At 40.8% G+C, this 17,722-nt stretch overlaps 1 protein-coding gene across 1 annotated transcript in view; it reads left to right on the top strand.

The window, feature by feature from the left end:
- LOC122180034 (transmembrane protease serine 11E-like) overlaps window positions 1–17,499 on the top strand; it is a 36,932-nt gene extending 19,433 nt beyond the window's left edge. Inside the window, 11 exon segments of the mRNA XM_042871427.1 lie at window positions 1,610–1,701; window positions 1,703–1,718; window positions 7,411–7,534; window positions 8,551–8,666; window positions 10,394–10,461; window positions 12,496–12,659; window positions 13,632–13,670; window positions 14,536–14,716; window positions 14,953–15,218; window positions 16,004–16,146; window positions 16,558–17,499. Of these exon segments, the coding sequence (XP_042727361.1) occupies window positions 1,628–1,701; window positions 1,703–1,718; window positions 7,411–7,534; window positions 8,551–8,666; window positions 10,394–10,461; window positions 12,496–12,659; window positions 13,632–13,670; window positions 14,536–14,716; window positions 14,953–15,218; window positions 16,004–16,146; window positions 16,558–16,719 (1,353 nt within the window). The 5' untranslated portion in view covers window positions 1,610–1,627 and the 3' untranslated portion in view covers window positions 16,720–17,499.
- The last annotated feature ends 223 nt before the right edge of the window (window positions 17,500–17,722 follow it).

Genomic DNA, 17,722 nt, shown 5'->3' with positions numbered 1-17,722 from the left:
ATTATCAGATCTCCCCAGAACCTTCTCTTCTCCAGGCTGAACAGCCCCAGTGTTCTCTGCCTGTCCTCATAGGGTATGTGTTCTATCTATTGAATCGCTTTTGTGGCCTTCCTCTGGACATGCTGTAACAGGTTCACATCCCTCCTGTACTGAGGACTTCACAGGACTTTACTGTCCCTTCATTCTAGCTGGAGCTTCTGCATGCAGGTTAGAGTGTTCAGAGATTGCTGTTACACCTCCGTGTCATGCATTGTTCCATCTGTGCCATAATAGCCATCAGAAAGAGCTCTGTCTCTGAGTATTTGGGAGTGCCAGAAATATTCGCACCACCTGGGTCAGGTAATCATATGACATTTGATTCTTTACCCTCAAATTCTCACCCTCTAGCTAGTCTTTTGTCTACACTTCTCTTGGATACCTAGACTGACTCAATAAAAGTTTGCCATTATGGAATGGAAGTGCAGCTTGTGGTTAAAGTATTAAGAAACAATAACATGATGCATTATTAGTAACTGTACTTACTGAATTTCATAATAAATTATAAAGATACCCTGACTGAATCTAAATTATGAGAAGCTAAAGCCTGTTGTTAGACTTTGGTTTGTACAAAAGAAGCTGACCTTCCTAAGAGGGCAGTACTCCAGTTATTTGTCTGTGGACTTGGTGTAAGGTAGAAGCAAAAGCTCCAGCCTCATAAGAAGTACTTGGAGCAGCATGTTTCCTAGCTGGTGATTTCTGAGCTACAGAGGAGTCAAACGAAGGCCATTCAGGAGCAGGGAAAGAATCCTTAGATGTTAGAAAATCTATTACAGCAAAGCAAAGAAAGTATCTGCCACGTACACAGACCTCTTATTCTGATGTTCTGTCCTCTAAATTGGCTTCCTGGAACAAATCTGTGCGTAAGGTTGTGTGGGCATATATGTTTTTGAGTGAATTTAGTAAAGTTAAAATTGAGTAAGATTGAGAAATGCTACCTTAGGTTAGTTTGTGCTTGTGGTAATTGACTTCCCAATTAACTTGCCATAACTAGCACAAGTAGAAATGCCTATGCAGACACGAATACCACATGTAACCTAGAAGATTTTTTTTCCAGAATGTGGCTGGGAGGTCTCAATCAAAATCAACATCTAAGAAGCTATGAAAGAAACATAGACTTGTCCTCATAATAACAACTGCACTCAAGTTCTTATCTGGCCAAATAGTACCTTTCAAGGCAGCTAGGGCAAATGCAACTGAGCCTTCATCAATATGCATCAGCTCTTTATCTGACCTCAGATTGAACACTGTCTCTCTAACACAAGCAACATTTTCATACTGGTCCTGACTATATTTTCTGTTTGTATGTTTGTTTTTCTTAATTATACCAAAGAAGGAAATAAGCTTTGTATCCTCACAAAATTCTCATGTCTCTTCTGATTTGGGGTGTTGCAGGGCGTGTAGTTAATGCTCTGAAAAGGCTTTGGGATTCCTGGATGAAAGGTGTGATGAAAGAAGTGTACTGTTATTGTTTTAGGGGAGGAATCATGCTACTGGGTAAGCCTCTGTCACTGAGACTTGCTGGACTTGTTTGTTCTGACTTGCCTATGACTCCTTTCTTTCCTAATTCAAGCGATAAAGCCTCAAGTCTATGCTGAGATGCTGCACAGTGTGTTGTGGAGTTCAGGACGGTACATCTCTCAGACAAAAGACCCTCTTCCTGACCTCACTGGTACTCAAAGGTGAGTGCTACAGCCATCCAACTTGCTACTTGGTAGTTTTGTGCAGCATGGCTATATAGCATGTGGATTTTTTGGGCAATTTCTGGCTTTGACCAAGGTGGGGGTTGGAGAATGAATGGCTCTAGTTCTGAGCTAATTTCTGATTTGGGCTCCCTTCTATGCATCAGTAATCCTTATACTTCTCCCTTTCTCCTCACCCAAACCGCATTTGTTTTCCAAGAACTCCTTGGCTCCTCTGTCAGTGGTAAGGCAAGGTGGTCCATGGCGACAGGGGGTTGTGGGGGGCAAGTAAGAATTCTCTCACTACGCTGTAACTCTGATCTACACTTCTTGCTGCTGCAGTTAATGTGTTGAAGTCCCAATTGCTGACAGCATGGTATGAGATGGTAAGTAGGTTGAAGTCGTAAAAGTAGCTTCTTGTGTTTCTGTTTACTTTAGTGGACTTTTTTGCAGTCAGTGAAGTGTTAATATGTGCAGAATCCTCTTGGAAGTGAACCAAATCTTGTACCACACTGTTTCACCACCCTATCTCGGAATGAAAGTCAGGCAGAAAAAAACATGGATACTTTAACTACTTGTCTAGTATTTCACTACCGGAGTAATGTGAAAAGGGGAGGAATGGCAAACAGGGTTCTTTCCAGAAGCTGAAAATCAGAGACCTACTGCTATATTCTGAAACTGATGAACTAATAGAATAAGGTAGTAGCCTATGGCCAAAGTATAAAATTATGTAGAAGTTGCAGAACCATACTGTAAACTGATTGTGTTCAGTAGCCAAGTACTTAATTTCCCTTACACTATAGTGACCTCTCATACCTTCATGCAGGCTGTAAAGTCCTTAAGGATGTACCTTTTTAATTATCCTAAAACTTGTTACAGAACAGGAGAATCTTTCCCAAGATGTTGGCTGTGACAGTCAATTACAGAAAAATGTGCTATTAATCAAGTTCATTTCAGTTGTTAGCCTTGTTATGTCCCACATTTGTTTGTTGTACAAGTTATGTCCCACATACTTTGTTGTACAGGTATGGTAGGCAGGCTTTATCCAAATAATTATAGAACTTACAATCTCCTAAAAGCTATACACAAAATGGATGAGAGAAAGAAACAACAAAAATGTTTTGTGCTGATTGCAAAGTTGATTGAATAATCAGGGGAGACTGTATGAGCAGCATTTTTTTTATTGTCTTAGACGTTATGCCAGAGGCTAACTGCTGCTCTTGAATCTTGCTGAAAGACAAGCTGTTGTCTTTGCCTAGCTATAGAGAGTTCTTGAGAAGCAATAAGGCCTTAGCAGAGTTGGGCAGTTAAGGGGAGAAGTAAAAGAAAAGCACTAGATTGATGTGATTGCTTATGGCAGAGGTGGGAGTGAAATTAGCATTGTTAGCATGGCCAGTGCTTTTGTTACTGGTCTTCTGGGGTTAACCAGACATACTCTAGTTGCTGCCATTCCCAATCATCCTGCCAAAGAAGGTTGCTTCAGGGATATAGTTTAATGTTGCACTAACTGAGCCAGCAGGTAAGTTTGTTCAGTTGTCTTGTGAAACGCCCCATTTCTATGAAGAGTAATTGGAGTGATTGTGGGACTGTGCCTGAATCCTAGAATGGAAAACTGGGCATGACTTAAGTATGGAGAGACCCTCATCTGCATGTTTGGAGACCATATTCTTTTCTGAGAGTACTGCAATATCATTGAGCAGGGATTGAACTAAACATATTATAGGAAGACAATAGCAGATCAGATGGCAAAATGGAAGGGTTATAATCATATAACCCTATTCTATGCCAAACTTGGCAGAAAACTTTGAATAAATAGATGTTGCTTAAAAAAAATCAAATATGTTGGATCCATTTGAAAGCAAATATAGGTAAGAAGTGCTATGAAGGCTTAGATTAAGAGATGAGAAAAAAATCAAGGGCAGATTCCTAAAACATAGTAGGGTAACCTTCCCTGCTTACCCAGTACCTAGACCCTTTTCTCAGGACATAGGTGGCAGTTTGACTTCCTTTCTTTGTCGGAACTGTTTTCCATTTAACATCAGTTTTTTGGAATTGATGTTATTGAGGTAAAACACAGTAGTTCAACTAGAAGAGATGGCAACTTGAAATGCTATCCATTCTCTCATTGATTTTTGTAAGGAAGGTCAAAGTTGTACTCCAGTAAAATTTCAGTACAAATGTTTCATGATGTGTCACTAACTATTAATATAGCTTTTTCTTGCTACATTTTACTTATTTTTAAAATATCTTAATCAGAGCTTATATATGTATAAACACACCTTTATTGTGTTTATACAGAACTAAGTTATTTCTGAAGTTCATTTGGATGGCTTTTTTCCATATGTGATAACTTTTTAGTCATCAAAATGCTTTCTTTGGTGCAGAACAAAGGTGTGTAAAGTGTGAGAATAATAGTTCACGTTCCAGACCTAAATGAACCGTGACAAGAGCTTGTCAGATGCTACAGTCACTGGATCATTGTGGTCTTCCTGGAAATGAAGTGTTTTTTAATGAGCACTGACTGCTAGAGGAGGTCTGGTATTAGTTCATAGTCCCTCTGAGAGTTTTGTTCTGAAACATTTTGCTGTATAGTACAGACCAAAAGCCTCCTGTTATAGACTGTGAGGAGGTAGTTTTCAGAGCAGGGAGAAGACTCAGCCTTCCAAGTGGAGATCTCTCAAGAATGACTTGAGGAAGTAAGGTTATTTTCATGCTCTCACTTACATGGCTGCTGTGCTGAAGGGTAAGTGTATTGGTGTTTCCTGAATTCTCTTGGAATTCTCTCCTGAGAATGAAATGGCAGGTTGCTGTAGTTTGGACAGTAAAATAATAATAAAAATATATATTGATGTATGTTATAAGGAAAAGATGCATCTGTTAAGTGAAGGTGATCAGATCATCTCTGCCTCTGCATTCTTCGGCACCACAGAGGAGTCACTGTTTCTTTAGCCAAGGGTGCCTAGTAGGGTGGAGCAGAGTTTTCTTGGTGACTGAAGCCTAGAGAAGATCATGCAGAATTTTGATCCCTGAACATAGGGGTCCACCTGCCACTGAACTATTTAACTACAGAGACAGCAGTCCAAGGCACAGGAATCCCTGCCAGATGCTTATTCTTGTAAAGCATGAGAATCCTGCACTTCATGATACAATAGCAAAAAGACTAGAGGAGTGAAGGAGCTATTTGGTGGTGTAATATCAGATTACTGACTGAATGTGCGGAGTGGACGTAATCTGAACAAGAGCTGGCTCTTCCTAACATCATAGTCAGCCTTGTGCTGCTCCAGTGCAAGCAGTACATGCTTAGTGCTGCCTGTACTCAAGTTTTACTTCAAAGATTATAACTGCTTTTGGGACAAATAAGGCCATCTTTTCTCTGCTGTCTGATTCCTGGAATGGATGACTAAAGATTATTTCTTATAAAACTCTAAACAGAGAGTTTCTCCTTCCCAATGCCTTTGCACAGCTGGTGACCTGCAGGTCTGCTGCTGAAGTGAACAGAGATGGTAGATGGTGCTTGCTTATCTAGGTCCTGCACTTGAGTAGCATAGCTGAAGGATGTATAGTGGAAGCTGTAAGCATGAGGAGGTGGTGGGATGTGGCATTTTCACTCCACAAGTGATTTTTCTTGTCCCAGTTCTTTCTTTAGCAAGGTGGTGATAAGAACATCCTTCTAAAGAGAGGAAACTGGGATTTGAAGAGGTGTTTCTGCTTTAGTTTGTATGTCTATATACAAAGTAACAACCTGTATGAGTATAGAGATTTATTAAGCGCTTCCTTTAAACTATTTTCTTAGGACTGAATACTAGGTGCCACTGCAACTCGGAGATTCCATAGGAAGCAATCTTGACTAGCTCAGACTTTGAGGCAGCTCTCACATGCTCTGCAATCTGCTTTGCACAGACCTTCCAACAAAAACTAAGCCTGTCTAGTGGAAAGACAGGTAGATTTGCAGAACACTTTTGCAACAAAACTTAGCAGTGAACAATACCTGTTTGAGAGCATAAAAATTTTCCTGCTTCCCTTCCTAAGAAACACTCTGGGATATGTACCAACACTCACTAGCTAAAACCAAGCTTCTGGGAGAGGAGATTACTGTGTGAGTTGTTTTCAACTACCCCTTCTTGCTGAACACCTCTGTGTGCAGACATCTCAGCTGCTTTTGTGGCTTTACCATTTATTTTTTTCTTTTCCTGATTTGTGTTTCCTGCCTTGCCTTCCTCATAGCTTTGCTCAACTTTCTCACCCTTAAGGTGGAGTGTAGAACTCCATTCATGCTCCCCTGACTTCACTATTCTTTGCTGTCATAGGTTTGTGCACTGTGCCTTTTACCTTCACTCTGGTCTGTCCTCTGAGTGCACATCTTAAGCTACTGGCAGGTTTTGCTGTTATCCTGCTCTGCTGGCTCAGTTTTGCTTTCACTGTGCTGCCTTGTTACTCCATGGTGAGAAAACATGAACCCTCCATCTCTCTGTCTGCTCACTACTCCTCCTTTCATCTCGGGTGTTGTTCAGAAATGACTATGCCAAAGGCCTGAAAAGGGGAGTATAACATCAAGTGTGTCTGACCCACAATGCAAATGCAAACCTGGTTTCGTGGAGGCTAAGTGCCTCCTCCTCAGAGCTTGCTATTGCTGTGTTTCACCTCAGTCACTTTGAGGAATTATTCCACATGTTCTTCTAACAACTTATATTAATGCCAACCACAATGTAGAGACTAAATGCATGGCTTGACAACGAGTACATAGCACACTGTAGAATTACTAGGGTTCTGAAATAATGGCAGTTAAGGCTTTGCATCATTATACAGCAACATGAGCGAAGATGCAGTTTTCCTAGTGTTCTCTTGCCTAAGGTGGCACAAGAGGAAATAAATGGAAGGAAGAGGCTCATTCTTCCTTTATCTACATGTGAATCAGATTCCCAACCTTTTCTCAGGTCTGTTGTTGGCTTTTACTGTGTCACTAAGACTGGGTCTTGTTGCCATGGATTGACGTGTTAGTAGGTTTTTCTCTTCTCTGTCAGATTGTCTGGCAGGAGCCACAACACTGTCTCTTGCAATATATGCATGCTTTTGATGAGAAGAAACCTAAACCCGGTAGGAGACCAATACGTGTTACTACTCATAACAATGAAAAATAACTCAAAACTGTGTTTTATGGCATCTCTTATATCTCAGAGTGCAGAAGTTACCACATCAGCCAGGAATTATTACAGTCAAGTTCAGTTTAAGCACCTGTCTGGGCAGCCAACTGTATTTGAAATCTGTGTAATATTTCTTGATGGGAAATAGTCTCTACTAGAGATACCTGCACTATACTTCAGGCTTTTCTCAGAGATGGATTTGAGGTAATAAATAAAGGCAAGTTGGGACACAGGAAATTCTTACTAAATATGAGGAAAAAAGCTTTTGCCATGAGGAGGGTGATCACAGACTGAACCAGGATCCTGAGAGGTTATGGGATCTCTGTCCTTGGAGATACTAAAAACCTGATGAAGCTTGTGGAAACCTGCTCTAATGGGAGCTTGTTTGAGAAGTTCAGACCCCTAGCATTCAGGGGCCTTTCCAACCTACCTGTTTCTGTGAGTCTGTGTCAGTGAGCTGAGTTAAGCTGGGCCAGGTACAGTTTTGCTCGGGATGTGCTATTGTGTTTTTAACAGAGTTGAATTTTTACATATTTTCTTTTCCATTGCAGATATTGACTCAGATGGACTCAGGAGGGAGGAATGTGAAGCCATGGAAGATAGCTGTCATCGTTGTGTCAGTGATAATTGGTCTGGCCCTCATCATTGGCTTGATTTCTTATTTTTTGTGCCATTGTAAGTGGATTATTTTGTTGTCTTGAGTATCTATTATGTTTCGCTTGTTGTTGTAGTCCTGCCCAGTGATTTAATTATGAAATCCACTGAGGGTATAGAATCTGCATGGGAACTTATTAGATCCTGTTAAAGTCCTGTATTGACTGGAAATCCTTAAAGAATACTTAAAATATCACTTACTTGAATGGGGATTTAAAGTTTTTCCATTCTTCATTTTGTCTTGTCCTACTACCTTCACGGTTATCCATGGTTACACAATAATTGTGTGTGTTGTATGGAAGCTCAGAAGTATGTGTTAACACTCAGATGATGTATGCATAGTAATCTTGGTCTTGAACAAGATTTTTGCAGAAACAATCTGGTACACCATTACAAAAAGAGAGAGGCTTGAGTTTTCTGGAGTCCTGATTGCCAAGGACTCTGTTTTAGTAGTAATTGAGGGATGTCACTCTGTTCCCAGTCTACTGCAGGCAGGTGAGGGGTTTTAAAATTAACTCCTGCTGTGACAGAACTGTCTTTGCTCACCAAGATTCAGCAAGGCCATGGATAATCATAGGATGCTAGACAATGTAGTGGCAGAGCTGTAGCTTATTTTTGCAAATAGCTTTTTGCTAATTCTCTATTGTAAGGGCCATCAGCCTTTACCCAAGAGACAGATTTTAAACTTAACCCCAGCTGCTGAGTGAATGTGAAACTGCTCTGCAAGGGCCACCTGCCTTTGAGGGGCAGGAATATGCCAGAAGGCATCTAGTCTGATGGTCCTCGAAGAAGATCTGTAGTGGATGTAATTTAGAGCTGCTTGGGATGGTTGTAAGGGTGGAGGTAAGTCCTTAGCTGTGTGGTGTGGCAAGATGTCCCAGATCCCCCTTGCCTCACTGTGCTGTCCAGAGTTTGGCCACAGCTGATAGTGATGCAACCAGAGTCTGGGAGTCTTGTGCCATGTCCTGCACAGAGCTATGCGTGTCTGATTCATACTGAAGGAATGAAGCAACTTGTCCTCTTCCTCTCTTATGTAGATGAGGATCGATATTACAATGCAACTTTCCTTATCACCAATGTCCCATATGACCTTCAGTATGGAAGGCAAACGACGGAGGAATTCAGATACCTGAGCCAAGAGATTGAAACCATGGTAAACTAAATTGTTTCTCTGTCTCTATCTGGCCTATGGTGAAGAGTCCTACAATTATGTGGTTAGAAATAAGTCAGGGGTGATTGTGCTTCATGCTCATGTACCTAGATTATGTAGACTATATCAGGCTATTCCAAGGGCAAAAGATGGAGAATTAAACATTGGAGTAAGTGGAGTCTCTTCTCTGGCTCTGCCATTCACCTGTGTTTAGTGATTTAGACTATCCAGTCTGCTACTGCCAACAGAGAAACTGTCAATGACAATGTTAAATTTTAAACACTTGGGAAATAGGGGAGATTGCTGGGGTTGAAGAACTCTATTGGAAGTCTGTCATGCATATGGCTCTGAATGTCATGGTGTCTGCATGCCTTGCAATTTTTCTATGGTACCTATCTTTCCAAATCTTATACAGGCAGCCTAGTGGTGGTTTTGCTGCTTAGAGTGGATGGGAAAAACAGCACAGTGTGATCAAGGCTGAGCTCATCAGTATTAAATGTTTAGTTCTCTTAGAAATAATCAGGATTTAGATGCCTAACTACTATTACGAGCTTAGTGGTTTTGCCACAGTTGCACAGGACTTGCAAAGAGAGCAGTGAATGATTCTGGACTCCAAGGAGGAGTTTCCAAGGAGGATTTGGAAGCAGTTGTGGATGTATCAGCGCAGGAATAGCATTCAACTGGTGAAGGATGTTCTTCACTGGCTGGTGACATGGATTCTGCCCTAGCAATTCCAGTGCTATTACTTATCGTACTTAGAGATCTGGGCACAAAAATTGCAGGTCACCCCTATTAAATAAGGACTATACCGTGGAAATCAGTAACTAAAAGCTCAACTGCCCAGCAGAGGAACAGTTCAAACTCTGTGATGCAGTGTTCCAGTTGGGTCTACATAGGGTATAAAACTAGAGCTGTAAGAGGTTGTTTGCCCTGCACGTGCGTACTGGCAGCCATACTGTTGCTTAGCACAGCTTTCTTTTCCTTTCAGCCAAGACACTAGAAAACTAGGGTGGTACAGGAAAGAGACAAATTACTTCTAAGGTGCACAAAATACAGTAAGAAAGGCTTATATGGACAAAATAGCAAAAGCAGTTCTGGTAACTTATTTAAAGCAGAAAGTTGGGACTGCATGTCTTTCTGGGAGCTGTTATGTGATTTGGCTCAGAACAAATTCACCCTAGATTGTAAAATCAGACAGTTCATCCCCATTGTCTCTTGTCCTGCCACTGGACACCACTGAAAAGAATCTGACTCAGTCTTCTATACAACCTTCTTAGTCATCTTCCAATCATCTTTATATCCTCCCCAGTCATCTTCTGACTCTAGCTTTCAACAGGGAGTGTTAAATTCCTTGTTGCTGCCTCTGCACTCAGGAAGGAGGAATTATACAAGCAGTTCTTCTCTGCTCCACTGTAAACTTGTCAGCGCTGTCTTTTTAAATATTACTGTAGTGGTAAAGAGACCTTGCTGTGTGCAAGCAGATAGTAAGCATGTGTGCTGTCTGTTCCAGCAACCCTGCAATTGGAAAGGTGCCTGGAGAGTATGACAGATTTGGTAACTTGACTGTTTATTTTAATTCTGCAATCTCCAATGGAAGTTCAGCAGTAGCTCTGATATAGAAATGGGGCTCCAAAAGCAGTTTCTGTATATTAGGGGTTCACAAGACTGTTCCAGTTTGAGAGGATGCATGTATTACAGGTGTATTTTGATATACTTTTTTCCTTTAACAGATGTCTAAAGTATTTAAGGGGTCCTTTCTGAGCAGCAAGTACATTAGATCCCATGTTGTCACTCTAAGGTAAGTAACATGAAGGTCAGAAAAAAGCAGAAATGGGATTAATATAATTCCTTCCTACCCCTTGACCTCATGGAATGTACATGGTTGCTTATGCTTGGATCACGCTAGCTGGATATCTGAAGTCTTGGCTTGTTATCACTTCCCTTCAGAACTTTCAACGTTTTTGAGGGCTTAGGCTACTTCAGAGATCAGCAAGGAAGAGAAAATTGGCCATATACTTCTGCAGATTGATTACCTGAACACTAGTTCTTTGTGGCTGTGATGCAGTAAATGAATGAAAATGAGGTGATCCCAGCTTTTGCTGCTAGTTAAGTGCTTGAGTGATCCAGTCAGCTCTTTATTCCACATCATGTTTTCCGTAGAAACTCAAGCTGGTATTTACTGCCCTGCATGGTGTATAGCAGGAGGTGACTATTCTCCCCCATCTTAGCAAAGATATGAAGGAATAAATTCCAGTGTGAGGTATCTGCAGAGAGAGAAAGGAGGCAAGTCTGAGACATGGATACGGAGGTTCTGTGAGACTTTATAAGTCTCCCTTCTCCATGCATGTATTTCTGCCAGTGGTAAGAACTGTCACTTGATTTGGGTTTGGAGTAATTACATTTCTGTAAGGCACAAATCTGCTGTGGAATATTTTTCCCTGGACAGTGAAGAATGCCATGCTTCCCGCAAATGTGCTTTTCCACAGCACTTTGGGACTCTCTTACAATCATAGAAAGGCTTGGATTAGAAGGTACCTTAAAGACCATTCAGTCCAGACTCCCAGATTTGCTGCCCACTGGAGCGGGCTGTCCATTGCCCCATCCAACCTCGGATGGGGCCTTTGAACATCTCTGGGACATCCACAGCTTCACTGGGCAACAGCTCCACTGCCTCAACACCCTCTGTGTAAAGAATTTCCTCTTGTCATCTATTCTAAGTCTCTCTTCATTTTTTTCAAAAACTGTTCCTCCTTGTCCTATCGGCAATGAATCACATGGAAAGTCTCTCTTGCTTTTGCCTGTGTCTATGTGGTTATTTCTTTAAGCTGCTTGACATTTTTTTCCACTGCTGGTTTCTTCTGTAAACCTCCCATACTCCGTTGTATAGTCAATGAATACTAAGATGTTATAATTATGAAAAAAACAAGAGTTTGGCAGAGCAGATTATAATAACAAAAAGAGGATAGAAAGCTTACCTACATTCTGGACTCGCTGCAAAACTCCAGAGGAGAGGGATCTTCAGAAGAAATCCTTTCCTACTGTTAGTCAGCTCTTAAATGGGTCTAGGAGAGGTGGAGCTGGGCTCTACCCCTTCCGGCAGCACAGGTGAATTGCCTTTATCTGTGCTCCCATGGCTGACTCACTGCTCGCCTCAGGTGATCAATCAGAAGTTCAGGCTGTGATTCAGCAGTTCCCATACATTTGTATTAACTGAAATTATAAATTTTCAGTAGACTTCAAGCAACCTCTTTACTTTTTAGGCTGACTGAACAGTGCGCTGGCTATAAACTTTCACTGGAGACACCTTATTTCACGCAACTGAGCACTGAATCAGCTTACCTGCATCTCTGCTGTCTTTGCCTCTAGGTTTCTTTTGGTTTTCCTTTGAACTGTTTGTCTAAAATATTGGGCTTCATATTTTATACTGATATTAAGTGATCATGCCTTGTTCTGATAACATAAATCATTAAGATTTTTTCTCTGGATCCAAAGGAACTTTCTCATAAACTGACAAGTAACTTAAATGTAAAGAAGTATCAGAAGACCTTTTCAATTTCTGTAGGTCTAGACTAAGCTGCATAGACTCTAAAGGGAGTGATCCTTCCTCTCCTCCCAGAAGATTCTCTCTGATCACTGTTATAGTATAAACCAGGCCTTTTGCTGCCTGCTAACATACATCATCCTACCTTGCTTGTGTACAGCTATGATATTCATTCTGCACATCAGTGCAGACCAGACCTGTTCCCATATAAGGAAGGTAGACATCACAAAGAAGGTCACAGAGGCTTAGTGGGCAAAGAGATGACGCCACCTTGTTTATGTTGGTTTGCAGCCCAGATCCTGGTGGAGTGCTTGTATCTGTTGCTCTGGTATTTAAATTTGCCTCAGCTGACAGTGAGACAACAAGCTGGAGTCATGTCTACAGTGTGTTACGTAGAAGACTTGAAACAAGCTCAACGTTCTTGAATGTTGACCAGTCTACCATTAAACTCACAGGCAAGTGGCTTAGATTTTTGTTTATAGCTTGGAATTTGTTCTTCATACTTTCCTCATTCAGCGTGATGAGTTTCACTTAACTGTGCAAATATATGTGATTTCTATTTCCTTTTCATTTTTCAGACTTGCGGTATGGGCAGGCCATATTGCCTTACTGGCTGGCAGCCCAGGAGCCTGAAAGAAGTAGTAGCATTAAGAGAGCTAAGACACACTGATACCCAGTTTTATATATGTATATATAAACTCTGTTCTGTGCATTAGAAGTTCTGTGTTCATTGAAAAAAGACCCAACTTTGTAACCCAGGTTCACAGATTACTTTGCTAAGGCAGACAGTGAATTGAAGAGAAATCTGTGTCACTAGGTTCTTAAATGTGAAGTCCTCAAGCTGTTTAAAAAATGCAAGGCTGAGATGGTTCCTTTCTCCATCATCTGTCATTTCCTTTCCATATTTGCCAGATTGCTGTAGCAAGCATTAATAACCAAACATTCCTTGTACACTAATCTTCTCACAAAAGTCTGTCATTGTTTACCACCAGAATCTGTCAGTGGGTTGTTCTGTAGGGAAGAAATCAGTAACATTACAGTTTAGCTCCAATCAAGCCCAGTACTGAGGATCTATGACCACCTTGCCATAATGAATGTCAACATAGTCATACAGGCTTTAGTATCGCATAGGTTCCAGCACATGCAGATGTTATTTGAGCCTGTTTGGTGAACTACTGCTTTTCTTTTTTTAGCTTTAAACAAAAAAAAAAATGTATCCTTTAGCCTTCCAGTTTGAGTGAGGAACCAGAAGCATAACAGAACTTATTTAGCAGAGCAAAGTACTCTTTTTACCGTACTGTTATTGCAAGCAGCAGTACAAGTAATTTCATTTGCTTGCGGTATATAAGCAGTTTGTCTCAAATCTCATATGGATTTCACATAGCATTGTGAAATATCCTCAGTGTATTTTTTGTTTTTCATTTCAGAATTGAATAAGGAGAATGGAGATAACCTTATAAACAACTGTAAGTACAAATGTTTTATAGAAATCATCAAGGGACTTAGTGCCATCAGTACAGTGTTTATAAGATTTTTAAGCTTGAGATGCAAGTTGAAAAATAACTTTTTAAGCTACTAGAACAATAGCTAATTCATGAGCCAGAGAAGATTTTAGCTTTTTTTTTTTTTTTGGTGTTTTGGAGTTTTGCTTGCTCTGCAGTGTTTACACTTAGCCCACCACCATCAAGTTGGATTGCCTTTAGTTTTGGCTATGGTAAGAAGATGAGTTGCTCTCAGTGAGCTTTGAATGAGGACTGCAGCTGTTGTGAGCTGAAAATCTTTTTGGATGACAGACTGTTACCCAATACAACTAGCAAGACTGAAAAAATCAGAGCATTAAAATGTCGTCCAAGTTGTGTCTTCCAAACATTCTGTACATGTAGCGCTAAGGAAAGCCCTAGCTTTCTCTGAAAATGGTCATGCCAGATCTTTCTTTCTGCAAGACAATCTGTTATCTGCAAAGCCCTTGTTTAGAACTTTTCTTTGTTGTATGTGCATCCATTCCTGCCTCTGCCCTAAGCTGGTAAGCCGTTCTCTCTACAGGTATACAGCCTTCCATTGCCATGGAAGTTCACTGCTTTGTGTTTCTGACAACTAGTAATATTTCTACCAACGTTCATTTACATCATATCTATCCTGAGACCCTTGTGACCACAGCACCTAATTTCTCTGCTCTTGAAGGCACTGCTTTAGGTGGAGGCTGTCTCTTGACAGCTCTGCCCTGTTGTGCCTGTGCCAGCAGCCACATGGGCCTCCCCAATAGGCAGACCCTGGGTTTCCTCAATCAGCTAACACAGTTGCCTTTGTTTTGTTTTGGGGTTTTTTGGACAGTCTGTGGAGTACGAAAGGAGGGATTCTCCTTCTCAGGAGTGGAAAGAATAACAGATGGACAACGTGCGCAGGATGGAGAATGGCCATGGCAAGCTAGTATTCAGCTTGATGGGACACATTACTGTGGTGCCTCAGTGATCAGTAATACATGGCTAGTGACTGCAGCCCATTGCTTTAAAGCGTAAGTTATCAGCACCTTTCTGATCTTGTAAGCCCTACAACTTATGAGTGCTCTGATAAATCTACTCTGACTTTTCATGAACCGCTAATGTCTTTATCTGCTGGAAGACAATGAAGTTTGGCTCTTCTCTGTTCTGTAGACCAAGCTGACCATGTTGTATTTTTCTTAAACAGAAAGCTGTGTTTCTGTGGAAATCTTTTTTGTGTGTTTGTGACATAATTGCCAATGTTTTTCAGAGGAAGAGAACCTCGGAGATGGACTGCCAGTTTTGGAATTCTGTTGAGGCCTCCAAAACAGAGAAGATATGTCCGAAGAATTATCATTCATGAAAAATACAATAGCCTTGTCCCTGATCATGAGTATGATATAGCTCTTGTGGAACTTGCCTCCTCTATTGAGTTCACAAGTGACGTGCACAGTGTCTGTCTTCCTGAAGCATCTTACATATTAAAAGATAATACTTCCTGTTTTGTCACAGGTTGGGGAGCTTTGAGGAATGATGGTGAGTTTCTCTTCACTCCCTGTGGAGGCTTCCTTTCCCCTCAGACATGTCTAACAGGACTATTGTTGATTTTATGACTTTGATTCATTTTGCACTGGTGGACTTAGTTTGTTGGAGTTGTTTTGATCAATGGCTTGGAATTTAGGGAAAAACTCCTGCAGGATATTTTTATAGGATTAAGAGCAGCTTTTTTGTTGGTGCATGCATCAAAGTGGTCAAATGCATTCTGTTCTCCATTCTCACTGGCCTAGTCCTCTGACCTGAGCTAAGACAAACCTTTCAGTTATGTCTGTCACAGATCTGTCATAAATTGTTGTCAGTTAATCTCTTTGATCCTAATTCAGGCTTCAGTTCATCAAATGGCTCAAATGAGCTTGATTCAAATTGGCCAATGTCACTGAGATTAGAGATGAGACTAATTGTGTTAGTAGGAGAGCAGTTTGAGCTATAAGATGTAGTTCATGATAGACTCTTGAAATGTACAATAATGGTCTAACTTGCTTTGCAGTTAATCAAATGGCTATTTCTGTTGGCATCAAAGATACACAATAAAGCCAATTGCTGAATTGAACGTTGAAATGTACAAAAATCCCTTTGCCTGTTATGTTAAAGACCATCAATTGAGAGTGAAAGATGGGAAGAAGTTGTGTTTGGGATGAGTGGGTGAAAGACTTTGGGCAAAAATAACTTTATTTAGACATTCTTCAGACAATGGCAGGAAGGCTCTAGGAAAGCCTGACTACTCCTAATCCTCGCATATCTTAGAATGCCACTTTTTCTTCTAGGCCCTAGTGTTAATCAGCTTCGACAAGCAGAAGTAAAAATTATTAGCACTGCAGTTTGTAATAGACCACAAGTGTATGCTGGAATGATAACACCAGGGATGTTGTGTGCTGGATACTTAGAGGGACGGGTGGATGCTTGCCAGGTAAGTCTCATCTTAAGAAGAAATAGGTGGGATGGAAAGTGACTTTTCCTAGAAATAATAATAAGTAAGATTCTCCCATGGTGTCTTTTGTTTATGGGGTTCAGGATCTTCAGAGATGTAAATTAAGAGCTTCATTGCTTCTAGGTTGTGATCTGCACTTAGATGTTTATTGTTTTTTTGTTTTGTTTTTTTTTTTATAGCATGCTTTTGAGAGAATGCAGATGTAATGGTCTAGAATAGGAGAGACTGTAGTAGATACAGGCTGTCAGCCTCTGTCCTCTCAGTAAACTTATAGCTGTGATCTAGAGAAAAGTCTCAGTCTGTTGTAACATAACAATATGATGTTCCCTGCATTAGTGAAGTGAATGTTGTTTGCTTTTTGTTCCCGTCTGCTGACGTTTTTCTCCTTAGGGCGACTCTGGTGGGCCACTGGTGAAGGCAAACTCCAGAGGAATCTGGTATCTCGTGGGAATAGTGAGCTGGGGTGATGAATGTGGCAAGGCAGATAAACCAGGAGTGTACACGCGAGTGACTTTTTATCGAGACTGGATTGCTTCCAAAACCGGCATCTGAAACCTGCGGTTAAGTTTTGTGGGCTGTGTGAAGGGCTATTCCTCTAACACGTTCTGCTCTGTGGTTACCCTCTAAACAGCTTCTGCCTTGGCATGTGATGATGTATCAAGTGCTGGCAAGCTTGGAGTAGTCTAGGACTCGAAATTGGTTTGGCTTACAACCGGAAAAGAATGAACTCAATCATGTGACACAGCAGTTTGTTCAGGAAGTACTCTGTCAAAGGGGCAAAGACTTTGGTTTCTGTGCAGGATAGAGACCCTCTTCTCTGTGTCCAAATCTTATGGCTGCTACTTTGTGGGCTAAGCATGAGCCCACAAATCCATTTACCAGGATCTTAAAAACAGTTGCAACTAAAATGTGACCCATCCATTTGCTGTGTGCTTCTAAGGCCCCGCCTGTCTGTAGACCAGCTACCATTGAACCCCTGACTTTAAGACTGCTGTGCTTTTTTCCTGCATTGTTCCATGGAGCATATCTATGCTAATAATGAACAGAAGATGGCTTAGAGAAATTTCATTTCCTAGCATCATGTCATACAGTTACCTAAGTGAACTCAGAAGTATTTTTTGCTGTGTTGTCCTGAAAAAGCGATTGCTGAGAAAAGCCAGCTTCTATGCACTGCCCTTGAATGTGTCCACTTCCTGCTTCTTATGAAGAGCCCCTACTACAGCATTTTCCATGAAAGTGATTTCTGGACTTGAGATCAAGTAGTACTTAGTGTTCACACTAGTCTATTGTTTTACTTAAATATCTGACTGAATGAAATTCCATTTTAAAACTTTCCAGATTGTATTGTTTTTAATAAAGTCCTAAGCTCTTTTGTTCTTGGCAATGTTCATATGGTTGTTACAAACTTTCACAATCTCCAAAACATGCTTATTCTCATGAATGGTGTCCTCAAGTCTTATTAATATAGAAAAGTTCATGTGTATGTCTTCAGTTACGTTAAAAAAAAAAAAAGATTTGTGGTGGAAATATCTTATCTACATGTCTACTTCAGAAC

Source organism: Lagopus leucura, unplaced genomic scaffold (assembly GCF_019238085.1).
Source record: "Lagopus leucura isolate 7727_CA_CO unplaced genomic scaffold, USGS_WTPT01 Super-Scaffold_100004, whole genome shotgun sequence".
Classification (NCBI taxonomy): domain Eukaryota; kingdom Metazoa; phylum Chordata; class Aves; order Galliformes; family Phasianidae; genus Lagopus; species Lagopus leucura.
The sequence above is the reverse complement of the archived record's forward strand: the minus strand, read 5'-3'. Positions and strand labels throughout refer to the sequence as shown.